The 14,603-nt window shown below is 35.3% G+C and overlaps 1 protein-coding gene across 1 annotated transcript in view; it reads right to left on the minus strand.

Annotated features, from left to right (window-relative positions):
* Positions 1–14,603, minus strand: part of LOC123548613 (uncharacterized) — a 119,040-nt gene that overhangs the window by 12,992 nt on the left and 91,445 nt on the right. Inside the window, exons 60-66 of the mRNA XM_053546894.1 lie at positions 14,235–14,424; positions 10,857–11,003; positions 8,524–8,668; positions 4,996–5,129; positions 4,331–4,401; positions 3,426–3,683; positions 2,258–2,545 (exon numbers count right to left, since the gene is read on the minus strand). Coding sequence (XP_053402869.1) covers positions 2,258–2,545; positions 3,426–3,683; positions 4,331–4,401; positions 4,996–5,129; positions 8,524–8,668; positions 10,857–11,003; positions 14,235–14,424 — 1,233 coding nt within the window. The remainder of the gene's footprint in view (positions 1–2,257; positions 2,546–3,425; positions 3,684–4,330; positions 4,402–4,995; positions 5,130–8,523; positions 8,669–10,856; positions 11,004–14,234; positions 14,425–14,603) is intronic.

The following is a 14,603-nucleotide window of genomic DNA, read 5'->3' on the forward strand; positions in this document are numbered from 1 at the left end:
AGAAATTGCTTTTGTAAAAGTGTCTCCAATGCAAAGTCCTATAGGCAAGAAGTCAATAGGTGTCAGGAGCGAATGTCAAAGAGACACTGATGGTTGACTGCAATAGGAATCATCTACGTGGCATGTCCAGTCATCCCGCTAAGTTTCAACACTCTTGGCCTAGTGGTTCTCAAGTAACTGTTCAGGCTCCTGTGACCTTGAGCTTTGATTAAGTGACCCCAAAATAAATAGGGGTCATCTACTCTGCATGTCCAATCATCCTATTAAGTTTCAACATTCTAGGTCAAGTGGTTCTCAAGTTATTTTCCGGAAATGATTTTACATGACCAGGCCCCTGTGACCTCGATCTTTAATAGACTGACCCAAAAATCAATAGGGGTCTTCTACTCTGCATGTTCAATCATCCTATGAAGATTCAACATTCTGTGTCAAGTGTTTCTCAAGTTATTGATCGGGAACTGTTTTCCATGTTCAGGCTCCTGTGACCTTGACCTTCAACAGAGTGACCCCAAAATCGATAGGGGTCATCTACTCTGCATGTTCAATCATCCTATAAAGTTTCAACATTCTGGGTCACGAGGTTCTCAAGTTACTGATCGGAAATGGTTATTAATGTTCAGGCCCCTTTGACATTGACCTTAAACGGAGTGACCCCAAAAAACAAATAGGGGTCATTTACTCTGCAGGAACAATCATCCTATGAAGTTTCAACATTCTGGGTCGAGAGGTTCTCAAGTTATTGGTTGGAAACGGTTTTCGATGTTCAGGCCCCTATGACCTTGACCTTTAACAGAGTGTCCCCAAAATCAATAGGGGTCATCTACTTTGCATGACCAATCATCCTATTAAGTTTCAACATTCTGGGTCAAGTAGTTCTCGAGTTACTGACCGGAATGGTTTTCAATGTTCAGGCCCCTATGACATTGACCTTCAACAGAATGACCCCAAAATCAATAGTGGTCACCTACTTTGCATGATCAATCATCCTATGAAGTTTCAACATTCTGGGTCAAGTCGTTCTCAAGTTATTGATCGGAAATGGTTTTCCATGTTCAGGCCACTGTGACCTTGACCTTTGACGGAGTAATCCCAAAATCAATAGGGGTCATCTACTTTGCATGACCAATCATCCTATGAAGTTTCAACATTCTGGGTCAAGTTGTTCTCGAGTTATTGATCGAAAATGGTTTTCCATGTTCAGGCCACTGTGACCTTGACCTTTGACGGAGTGACCCCAAAATCAATAGGGGTCATCTACTTTGCATGACCAATCATCCTATGAAGTTTCAACATTCTGGGTCAAGTTGTTCTCGAGTTATTGATCGGAAATGGTTTTCCATGTTCAGGCCCCTATGACCTTGACCTTTGACGGAGTAACCCCACAACAATAGGGACTGTCTCCTCCATGAGCCCTACCAACCTATGAAGTTTGAAGGTTCTAGGTCAAATGGTTCTCCAGTTATTGCTCGGAAATGAAGTGTGACGTACGTACGTACGTACGGACGGACGGACAGGGCAAAAACAATAACGTTCCGACAACTAAACTGACTGCTTACCTGAAGGACCGAATTAAGTTTCAAAGAGCTGACATCAGATGCAGTTTTTTCAGTGTGCGTCAATGAGTAAAATTCACGACTGCACTTAAAAAGCACTCCGTTTTATTTTATGCCTTTTCAATATATACCTAAATGCAATGGTTTATGTAGAGAAACAAAAAAGACAGAACTTTGAAAACATGTAGCGGCGAAATTTTGTTTTGTTCCTGTTCAAACGTTTGCAATTCTAGGTCTCAGTTGAAATAAAGTTTTTGTGTAAATGTTAATGTTGACATTTCCTGTGATTCGTAAATATGTTCCGATTTTAAGCGGTACCTGATGATAACGTTTAACAACGTTACGTCAGTTCCGGTTTTGTGTCAATTGTTGTTGTATTGATAGAACGCCATGATATAGAGAGTTAAACGTCATTTTGATAAAGGCCATAATGCAAATAACTACAAAACGTATAATCTTAAATGTTAATAATTTACACATCTATACACATTATGTTGTAGGCTTTTGATTCTGGGAGGCTACGTTCCTACTGTAATTTTATCCTTGCTTTGATCTGTAGCGGCAGAACAATTTAAAATGTTCAAAATGCAACAAAACTCATTGAAAACCGTGCCCCCATTAGGAAATAACCTTCCGTTCATTTTTTTATTTAGTAAACAATTTAAAAGTGACATGAATCAATATCCAGTGCATGTAATTCAAACCTTATAATCATATTTTTCCATATCAATCGTTCCATTCAGCGTCAATGTAGCCTGGATTGGTGAAGTAAGGCCGCTTATTTGTTCAACAGCGTACGTTTCTGGGTTGATCATTTTCAATATGATAATGTCGCTTTTCCTGGTTGGTGCTACAATCTCCTTACTTGCTGTCAAGGTCACAATGTCTATATTTAGCTGCGCTGTGGCTACACAAACATCTGTACAATGGTAAACGGGCGTACATGTCCATGTATCATTGAAAAATGTCTCCAAGTAGCTTCCGTAGTTTACCTGAAATTGCAATTCCTAAATGCTCAAGAACGGATATCTGCAATATTAAGGCAAATAAAACAACAGTATGACCAATAAAATCAACAACAAAACCTCAGGATGTTAGAGATGGAAACGTTTGTAAGTATACGTACGATTTATATACGAGTATGTATTTATGTAACAAATCGTTATAATAGCTATTAATGTTATTCTTAAACCTAAATTTGGAAACCTTCAATCCGTATTTTTGTATTTTTTCCATGTGCTAGACAGTTTCATACAAAAGAAAGCATGCGATCAGCTTAAAGCAACAAGTAAGACACGAATACCTCTTAAAAATCGGATATATAATTCTGAATTAAATTTCAGATATCATTTTGGTCATATAGGTCAGCCGTTTTAGACAGTGACAATATCTGGTTGTCCGATACAGATGACATAAGAACAGAGAGTCAATTTGAGAAGTAACATTTTCCACTGTAATCAAAACTTGAAGTTATAGGGAACATTTTACAATTATAATGAACTTGTTTCTTCGTGCTGATTCAGCGATGGTAGTGTCCCACTTTACTAAGGGAGATGATGATGATTATGCTGAATAATTGTAAAGACTAGACATAAAGAATAATATCAAAGGACACTACTTAGGTATTAAACAATCATCTTTTGTCTTGGGATTTAACTTTTAAGCCACACAAAGCAGGTCGCATGACAGTTCAACAGGCATATGATTCATGGTTATCCATCTAAACCACTCAATTACGAATTATAAGATCAAATAATTAAGGGATTTTCAAGGTTCATCACCTAATATACCAAGGTTTAGACTTCAGCTTGCTAGAACTGTACGCAGGGTTTCCATAATATCTGCCAATAAAAAACTAAAATGTACATGTACCTTGGCCGGATATTCAACCTCTTGGCAAGTGTCACAGCTGACAACAGACTGCATTGATGCATATCCTGCAAGACTGGTTCTCTGCACTCTGATATAAGAAAGGTCAGCTGGAGCAACCCAGGGCGTGGAACCAGTGAAGTTCTGGCACATTCCTAACATGACATAATCTATTGTTGCCGAAAAGTTTGTGGCGTCTTCTTTTTTTATTGAACCTTCCTTACTTAATGTAGAATCGAACACTTTAAGTAAAGTGATTGCCTAAAACAGAAATATATATATAATTTGTATCATGGTTTACCTGCAGTGTCATTATAACTGTTAACTTCTATCTGTAGTATTCTTCAACTAAATAGAGGCGTGGTTATAAGCCGTACTTTAAGTTAGAGAACATGTCTTAGGTCCCGCCTACATATAGAATACTGTAGGAAAATGTTGAACTTTCTGAAACAGTTCTCTATTTCAGTAAGAGTACGCTTATCACGTGATAGTACCAACGCTTAAAATGGAATTTAATCAAAATTAGTAGCCGAATGCGTTTTTCATACTGCGGACCATGATAAAAAAGAGAAAGAGTAAGGGCCGCTCGAATAATGTTATTTATCGAAGGCAACGCCATCTCGAAATAACTTATTATTCTCGTGAACCCCTACTCTTTCTATAACATAGTTACTCAAAGAAAGGTTAAGTCAACAATAACATATTATAGCAACTGTTTATCCTTATAGTATAATCTGGTTGGTAATTACATTTAGAAATTAACAATAAAGGCTAATGTATCATGCAAGTATAAAGCATTACAAGTTATTTCTTTCAAGACACATGGTAGACACGATAGTACATACTTAGGAACTGTTACCACAGCGGGCATATTCATATGAGGGTTATAAGGATAAACGTTTCAATACCTCAGATTCTGTAAGTCCAGTTGGTTTTGAATATACGGTTGTTGATCTCTTTTTCCTCTTAGAATCATCTGCTAATGAAAACAAAACAAAAACAAAAAAACAACAACAACAAAAGTAAAATTATTTTGATGCCATACATCAAATACGACGCATGTTTAATGATATTAATATGATGGTACCTGACCACAAACCTAGTGAATCATGGTTTCCGCATCACTATACGTAAAGAAATGAAATTTAAATCCACGACACGGTAAACGAAACATACGATGCATTAATCACTTTCTTTCGAGTGAATTTATGTTTTCGAAAAATGATTTTTCCTTATCTGAACATATATATTTAAAAAAAAGATTAGTCATTATACAGTGAGCGTTCAAAATGCAGACTCTTTTCATGTATTGTTATTTCTCCCACTTCATTCTAGGTCACATTTAGCCGTTTTCCAAACCAGGCAAATATCACAAGATTTGCAGCTAAAGATTTCAACTTGAGAGATGTTTATATACCAGAACAACACGATTTGTGAGAAGGTATTATACACTGGGACCACTTTGTTTGAAGAACGACATATTTCGTATTTAAATCGGCTATATTTAAGTAAATATTCTTTATTGATGAATAAACATAAACAGTTTAAAATCAAAATTTTAAATTTTGCTTACCACTGCCCGTTGCTTCCTTAGCCACGTCTCTTGCTTCTACATGCAGATTACCTTTTGACTCTTCATCCAAATCGTCTGGTGATTTTATAACCTCTACCGTTTTTTCCATTGCCGCAAGTTTTGATCTTTTATCGCTGTTTTAAGAAATAATTAAGAAATAATATAAAATGTTATACGTCCTGCGGAATGATTTCACAACAGCGTAGTCTTGTGAATTACTTAATTTGTGCTGCACAAAATCTTGGGAATTATTCTTAATCGATTAAATTCCACGAAAATAATACAAATAAATCGCTAAAAGTGATTAATACTCCAAGTTGCAGCTTTGATACAGGAAAAGTAAAATGTTGTAATTATGAACATTGACCTTCAATTGCAACCTACTGACTTGAGCTGTGCATTCTGCATGATGTCTTGCTGAGATTTGACCTTGACCTTGGACCTAGTGACATAGGTTGTGCGATCTGCACTTCGTCTTGATGAGGTAAATATTTTATGCTAGTTCAAGCGGTTTAGAAGATATTAAGCGGACGAGAAGTTAAGCTATTTGACCTTAATGACCAGGGAATGCGTTTTACACGTCAACTTGATGTGCTAAATAATAACTAACTGGAGCAAGATTTAAGAAAATCATCCCAGCGGTTGAGAAGATTTGGAGAGGACATGAATAAAGGGTGGACAGACGGACTGACGGATGGTTATGCCTGGCCCTGATACAGCTATAATGGAAGCAGCTACTTCAGTACTGCGCCAGTTACTTTAAGTTCAATTCAAAATGAAATGTCAAAGAAAACCTCTCTTATCATAAAATAAACTTATATTACATATGTGTATACAATTAGATGTCTTTGAAATGTTCTTTGATATTATTTTTTATTTTATCATCCTTTACTAATCTGTTCTATACGTCCCAAAAGTAAGAACCAGAAGAACCTAACAGTCAATTTCAGATCTAATTTCTACGAGACGATGTAAATGCTTAAAATAATAACAAAGGGGTGGACATCGTAGTAAATAAAACATAACTTTTATCTTTGAAAGTACCAGAGTAAGATCCTATTTCCACGTGCTGTCCGGCGTACACATTTTCTTCATAAAAACTATATCCGGTACAGTATATGTTTTTTTCCGAAATAGAAAGATGGACTTTTCTAAGGGAAATTACATGGCCTGCTTTTGTAACAAAAAAAGCACTGAAATTTTCATTTATTCAACATATTTCTTATAAATAAAAGTATTTATTGTTTCTATGCAAATTCTGAGGGGCCAATTTAAGATTTCAAGCAGAACATTTCAATGCATGGTATGTCTCACAGGCATTAAACAGTACGTCAAAGGTCAAATTCATCATTCAGCTATCGATTAAAGCAACTGTTTTATTTGTGTATACGGTAGAGAAGCCATAACCTGGTGGAGAACAAGAGCTCCGCCAAATGGGGCAGTATACACCCGAAAGGTAATACATGTATCAGAGGCGGACGGAAGCAACATTTATCAAAAAGACAATTTAAAATTGTTTTTGGTGGGAGGTGTGAGTTGGGAGAGTAGAGCAGGCTGAATGTGTGCTGTGGCAAGAGACTAAATGATTTTTATTTTATTTCATTTTCTGGGTAGGTGTGGGGGCGGGCATTGTAATGTAGATTGTTGCAGTCTGCACATCGTCTCATCACCACCAGTCTATATTCCAAGTTTCAAGTCAATACCTTTAGCAATTTTTAAGTAATCCTCTGGACACAAAATGTAATTGGTAGATTTAACCTTGCTATGACTATGACTATGACTTACATCCTTATTCATGCATTCTGTACATCGTCTTATCACCGACTACCTACCTTCCAAGTCTGAAGTCGATACCTTGAATGGGTAATAAGTTCTGCTCCGGACACACAAAAAAAAAACAAAAAAAAAACAACAGACAGATTTGACCTTCGAGCTCAATTTAAGGGTGACGAGCTAAGCTCAAGCCTAAAAATGAACATATTTGTTCTGATTGTTGCTTGTGAGCTTGACCTTTGACCTACATACCCAATTCATGTTCTCTGCACATCTCTCATCATTACCTACCTACATGCCAAGCTTGAAGTAAATATCTTGAATAGTTATTTAGTTATGCTTCGGACACAAAATATGATGGACAGTTTTGACACTATAGCTCAATTTGTGACCTTGACTTATTGACCTAAAAAGCCGTTTTAAGCTCTCTGCACATCGTTTTATCACCCTCTTCCTATATGCCAGGTTAAAGTGTATGCCTTTAATGGTTATAAAGTTATGCTCAGGACACTAATTATAAGGGACAGACAGACGGACAGACGCACGCGTCATCACATAATACGTCCGTTTTTTTTTAAACGGGCGTATAAAAATGACGATACTTCTATTCGTTTATTTGTCACTTTTTGTGGATATGTCCGGTGTACGTATTTTCCATCATGTGTATCACTTCGGCCGCGAAATTTGATGCAATATTGTAACATTGAGCGCAATTTGTGATCTTAACCTTTGGCATACCAACTAAGTTTATGCGCTCTGTACATCGCCTCATTGCCACCTACCTATATTGCCAAGTTTGACGGTCAATTCCTTGAAGTTATGCTCCTTATACGAAATATGACGAATGGACGGACAGACGCACGCGCGCCATCACATAATACGACCCATTTTTCAAAACAGGGCGTATAATAAGATATAGCAGATATGTTGGTGAATGTTATAAATAAAAATAGCTCACTGACTTTACAAGGCTAACACACGAAAGGCAAACTTTCACTCTCTAAAACAACAACACCCTCCCCCCTCCCCCTCCAAAAAAAAAAAAAAAAAAAAAAAAAAAAAAAACAAGAGCAACTTTGTAAAATATATATGCCCTTATGATGGTCTGTCGGAGTCAAGTCGATATGTAATTTTGAATGCTGTGACCTTGAAACTTGACTAAATAGCTTTAAAACAACAGAGGTCATCTATTGACTACAGGCAACCATCCTATGAAGACTGATATCCAAAGCGTTCTTCATTGAGTGGATACCATTTTTTAGTCTAGAGGTCGCTGTAGCCTTTTACCTAGTAAACCCCCAAAACAATAGAGATCACGCACTTGCAGGGCGGCAAACAGTTTTCAGTCTAAAGGTCACAGTAATCTTGGTCTTTGACACCAAGTACATTGCATTGCAAAACAATAAGAGTCATTTACTGACCACAGACACGCATCTTATGAAGTTTGACGAAAGGAGGCCAAATGAATTATTTTAGTTATTGTGCGGAAACCTACTGCGACATTGACCTTTGACCTACTAATCCCCAAAACACGTAAACAATCATCCTATGAAGTCTGACGACTGTAAGTCAGAATATTCCAGTTATTGAACGGAAACCGTTTTCAGCCTGTAACTGTGGCCTTGATCTTTGACCTACAAATTAATATTTCTCACCTACTGCCACAGGAGATTGACGATTGGCGGCCAAAGTGATCTATAGTTTAAAGTTTAAAAATAACGATTGTCTTTAATTAGCATAGCTAAAATCGAATACCTGCTCATTTCAAGTGCCCTTCTGATGCCCTTTTTGACAGCTTGTTTAATAATGGTTCCCGTTCTCTCTGCTTCCGCTTCACCTAACACCACTCTCGTCATCATATCAAATATTGCTCCGACGTAGGAAAGAATCTGATCACTATCTGTAATGGAAATAACAATAAAAAGTATAAATTCAGAAAGAATCATGTTTATTTCACTTATACGCACTTACGACGACCCCGTGTCGGCATACTCAGTTGTTCTAGTACATTTTGTATATTCAAGTTGGCTGTCCCAAGTGAATTTCTCTTGGACAGGCACACGTCTGTTACTATTTTTATCGTAAATAAGGCACGTTTTAAAAATATTTTCATTATTACCGTATTTAATGGATTTTTAAAATGTATGACGCATAAAAGAATAAACTGCGAGCGATTTTCGGACATAACAATGTTTTATGCATGCCGTTTCTACTTTTTTTTTAACATTCAAAGACATTTTTTTAACTCCACCGATAGAAGTGGTGTTGCACACATTAGTTTTAAACATTTGCATTTTCTGGGTTTTACAAGCATTTTCAAATAGATATTTTGCCGTTTATATATCAGAGATATCAAACACTCATTTAATATATATACTTTTATATATATCATATTATATATTATGTCCATATACATGGCTATAAGAAATCGTTAACGCGTGTTACACTGACATTAAAATGGGTATGGAAAGCGGCGATCAAACTGATTATTTTGATTTACAAACTTACAAATGTACCGACCAGACCTTCTTATATCACTCTGTGTGGCACAAATTGTTACTAAAATTGCAACATCAAAATGTTATGATTGATTATAGTATAGTTCGTTAAATGTCTATGATCAGATAAGAAAAAGTTGTCTGACGTTAAAACTGAGATATTTTCGGAAGAAACTAACTAGAAACTAAGTTATGCCAGACAAAGAAAATTCTTACATATTTTACAAATTATTTTTAACCGTTGAAAAATTTGAACCGCACAAAAGTTTTCATAATGGGCGTCTACGTGAAAATCAGAAATTTTATAACATTTTAGCGAAATAAAATTTACTCGTATGACACTAGTACTAGTAAACTTTAATATTTTTATGAATCGGAATAATTGGAACAATCTTGGTAGGGTCGCCAAAAAAAAAAAAAAAAAACATTTGCGTAAAATTATTTTAGTATCGGGCAAGTAGAGATTTTCGAAGTTTCTACTGTATATATATTGAGAAATATGACCACATCCTCACAAATCGTAGTTTTCTATTCGTTCGCTTTTTTGGTATCTGGTGTGACTTTTTTGTATCAGGTATAATTTTGTTGCAATCGGAGTGACTTTATTTAGACTGTATGAAAGGGTTTAACTTTGAGAGAATCGATAGAATCGCCTTTTTGAAATGTATGATGCGTATTTCCGCATCTTATGGCTTTTACACGCCTAAAAAAATCATTGTATCATTGACAATGCAATACTCTAAAGCTATATTTAGCAATTGTACAATATCAATATATTCGTATTGGGCGCTCAATTACCTTGAACTATCACTTGAACTTGAACTTTGCGTACAATGGAATGCTCTCCCATTCAAAATAAGAGACGCCGATACATTGACCTTTTTAACGTCTATTCTAACACAAAAATCATTTTTTACGTCACAGTTATAACGTCATGGCGTCAAACGTCACATCGGTGCGCTGGACGAGAAAACCACAGAAAACAAGAAAGTAAGTGTCTCGCGGCCAAATCTTGTTTGATGTTTTGTTGTTAGGTGAAACGTCGCACCGACACAGTTTAGGTCATATGGGGACTTTCCAGCTTGATGGTGGAGGAATACCCCAGGTGCCTTTCCGTGCATTATTTCATCACAGGCAAACACCTAGATAGAACCATCGACCTTCCGTGCTTGCTCACATGAAGAATTCATTGCCATTATAAATATGTATTATTACACTAATATACATACATATAAACTATTCATAATAAGTCATGAGTGTTAATATTTCAATTCATAGTTAGCTTTTGTTCTTGGTTCTCTCTATTTAAATACCAGTTTCTCAATGGTCATTCATATGTCCTGACTATACCTTAGAAGGAACATGGTGACACACCTAATGATCGCTGAAATTGATAGAGAAATTTAAATAGATATGTGTACAATGTACAAAAACATCTGCAGGAAAAGTCCATAAATAACCTTGAGATTATGATTTTTTTCTAGATTTCAGTTAAGATAATTTGATAAGATGTTTATTATTCATCTTTAATAAAGCATAACTACCATATAACTAATATATATAATATCAGAATATACCAAGCAAAATTACCCATCAGCGTTAACATTGTCAGATCCCTTTCAATGACAGTTACAAATCCTGTCGAGTTTGTTGGTTGAACTGTCAAGGTGCCGTCAGCTGTGGCACTTGCGCATCTTCGAGCGTTGTTGCAGCACTCCGCACCGATACTGAATTCTCCTAAACACCAAAACATATTGGTTTTAAAGGTGGTCAATAACACCCAAGCAAAATTTCCAATTTCCACTTTTCGTGTGTCCTACAAGAGATCTATTTACGGTACAAAACCATTATATATAGTTAGTTCCCAATTAGAAATGTATATTTTACTGTTTTTTTTTTAATTCTACGTGATTACACCGCTCACTCTAATATGAAAGTTTTTAAAGATCTGAGTATTTCTATCGATTTCAGTATAAATTCTAGTTGTACATTTCCGGTTGACAGACAATCTGATCAAAAAGGCAAGTTTTAAAACTGCGTTTAGATTCGACATTTATTTATTTCCAATTCGTCATACTTGCACAAACAAGATAAGTAAAGGGTTATAACAATAATAATTTTACAAAGTTGTATATCTAAAATGCATAGTTGTTAATATAACTCTTTAACGATTATAATGCGATAGTTCTAGGACTAAGTATGTTTATTAAATTATATTTATGCTAAAATAACTCTATCTTGGATGGGCAACCAGGATAAGAAAATCAAATTTCAAAAATACATCCTGTGAAAATCTAACAGGAATCAAGCACTCAGTCATAGAAAATGATCAGCTGTTGAATTTTTGGACAAATAAATTACCTGATTAAAATCAGACTAAGTAGGCATAATTTTAAAAGCATTCATAGCAAGGATGCCTATCCGTGTTGGAAAATAATGTATTACTTTCAGAAAAAGTATTAAACAAGAAATGTTCTATCTGATGTTCTACTACGTAATAAGGTAACGCATCTTTACAGGAACAAACTAATAAAATGACTCATCATGTGAACAATGAATACAAAACATCCAAAAGTGATATATTAGTAGAAAGAACAAATCAAATCGAATGTACAATGCATATTATGATCATGTGGGTTTATCTTATCATTAAGCGATCATTAAAAGGAACTCAGGCTTTGTAAACTTTGTGGACATCAGTATTATTCAAGCACAGAGTTTTACCCAACGTGAAAATGATGGCATTTAATTAAGTAATAGTTATAGTATGTGTGAGAGTGTGTTACCAGGATATATCAGAGCTAGGGGTACATCGAGGGTATTTTTCTCTGCACATATCGTCGAGGCCGGTAGGCCGAGACAGATATGTGAAGAGAAAAATACCGAGATGTACCCCTAGCTCTGATATATCCTGGTAACACACGAGCACTACATATTATAACTGTTTTATCGCATAGTTTATCATTAAAATTTATGTATTATTTTCATTTAAATTTGTTTATTATTATTTTTACTATTTTGATTCCCTTTCTGCGCCTCGCTGACTGAAACACTAAAACTTCTGTTTTAGAAAATGTGTTCCCCAGATAAAAGTACCCAACAAATTTCTGCATTGGTTTTAAATCTTTGCATTTCATTGGCCAGACATATTGTAAATCTTGTTGTTTTGTTTGTAAAAAAATCAAAGAAAAAGAAACATTTGAGAAATCTCAGAATTTCACATATTTCATGTATTTCTGAATTTGGCAATAACTATCAAGTTTTTGAAATATTCTAGTTTATTTATTCTTTTACTTTATAAATGTAGGTGTTTGTGACAATTCTTTCTCTGTGAACTGTAAACTGGAGCTAAAATCATCTTTTCTTTGAAAGGAAAAAATTATACTCCCTTGATAGGACCTCAATAGAGAAAAAGTGTTCCGATATATATCGGAACAGTTTTACTGTGCTGATATATATCGGAACACTTTTTTTCTTATGAAACTCCATAGGGATTTCCGTGTTGATATATATCGCAACAGTTTTGTAAGATATCAGCACAGTTTTGTAGTAATAATGTGTGTTACTATGTATAACATGCTGCAAAGATCAAAGGAAAATTGCCGCACACTATGCGATAAAAACATATAGCGAAATCGCCTATACATGAATCTACGATAAAATATGGTTGGCTGTTACATTTCACCCTCTATGATTGTGACATAAGAGATTCTACTTCAGTTCCATTACATACGAATTATTTAAGGGCCAAACGGTTGAAAACAGCATTTCAAAAACACAAATATGATAAAAAGTCATACTGACTTATGTGTAGGGCCGTAAAACACGTGTTGATCTCTACGAGCGAATTCAATTAGCTTAATTAAGATTCAGCGGTGACGTCATAAATGTATGACATAAAGTATGACGTCATAATGATGTGACGTCATATAAAGTTAAGCTCGTAACTTGTAACACTGGGTCAACTCGCCTAATTTGATGATTCTCTTCATAATTAGTTTGCGAGCTGTTAGATTACTAATTCATAAATACTTCTCAAAATTCTGATAAAAAGAAACAAATAGCTATACGTTCCATTGGCTATGCTTCTCTTTCTAACCATGGGGGGTAAATTGTAACAGCATATGACCCGAATGACGTATTAAAATGTAGTACTGTAAAATGCGAAGTATTTGCGTTGTTAGAATCGAAATAATAAACATGTTCCAATAATTTTATCAATTAATAAAACATGGGCAGTCGTTTGGATGCGAATAATTAAATCACTCGTGCTACGCACTCGTGATTAAATTATTACGCATCCAAACTCCTGCCCATATTTTATTAACTGATAAAATATAGGAACAGATTTATTATTTCTTAATTAATGACCATGAAAAAGAAACTTTTTTACCTCCTGGGAGTGAAATTACGGCCATGAATATTATACTTTGTACCTCTTGGGAGTGAAATATTGGCCATGAAAGAAAAAACTTTGTACCTCATACGAGTCAAATAACGTTCAAGAAAAATAAGCTTTGTAACTCATAGGAGTTTAATTAACGCCTATGAAAATGACTAGTGTAAAATATAGCCATGAAAAATAAAGTTTTTACCTCCAAAGAGTGTATTAATGGCCATGAAAATAATCTTTGTACCTCTTGGGAGTGTAAATAATAGCCATGCAGAATAAACATCGTACCCTCGAGAGTGTAATAATGGCAATGATAAACAATCTTTGTACCTCCTGGGAGTTTTAATAATATCAATGAAAAATAACTTTGTACCTCCTAGGAGTGTTATAATGGCCATGAAAATTGAACATTGTTCCATGTTGACGTGTTAATAATGACTAAGAAAAGTAAACTTTGTGCCTCCTGGCAGTGCAAATTAGTCAGTTAGAATGTAATGAGTGTCATAATGGTCATGTAAAAATAGACTGTGTATCATCCGGGAGTCTAGTAGGACTAAGAAGAGTAGACATTATACCTTCCGGTAGTGAAATTATCATCTCTTCATCCGGGTCATCCAGTGGTAACGTGTTCAGTTTCGTTCTCCTACCGTTTTGATTTCCGGCGGTGATATAGTAGATATCACATGTTTCAACATCATACCAGTTAAACATGCTCACCCTGATCTTTGTAGTCAGTGCTATGATCGGCTCTTCTTCGTGTACTGCCTAACAATTGAAACAATATAGGAAAGTTTCAGGCCTCTACCGGTGAAATGGAGGTTATCTATTAATTTTATCCTCTTATAACTCGAAATGAGCACAAATGTCACAATTCAATATATGTATATGTATACTAGTAACAATTCTTTCCGGATGATTTCTAAACAAAGATGCATAGCCTATAA

This window comes from Mercenaria mercenaria, chromosome 6 (assembly GCF_021730395.1).
Source record: "Mercenaria mercenaria strain notata chromosome 6, MADL_Memer_1, whole genome shotgun sequence".
Taxonomy (NCBI): domain Eukaryota; kingdom Metazoa; phylum Mollusca; class Bivalvia; order Venerida; family Veneridae; genus Mercenaria; species Mercenaria mercenaria.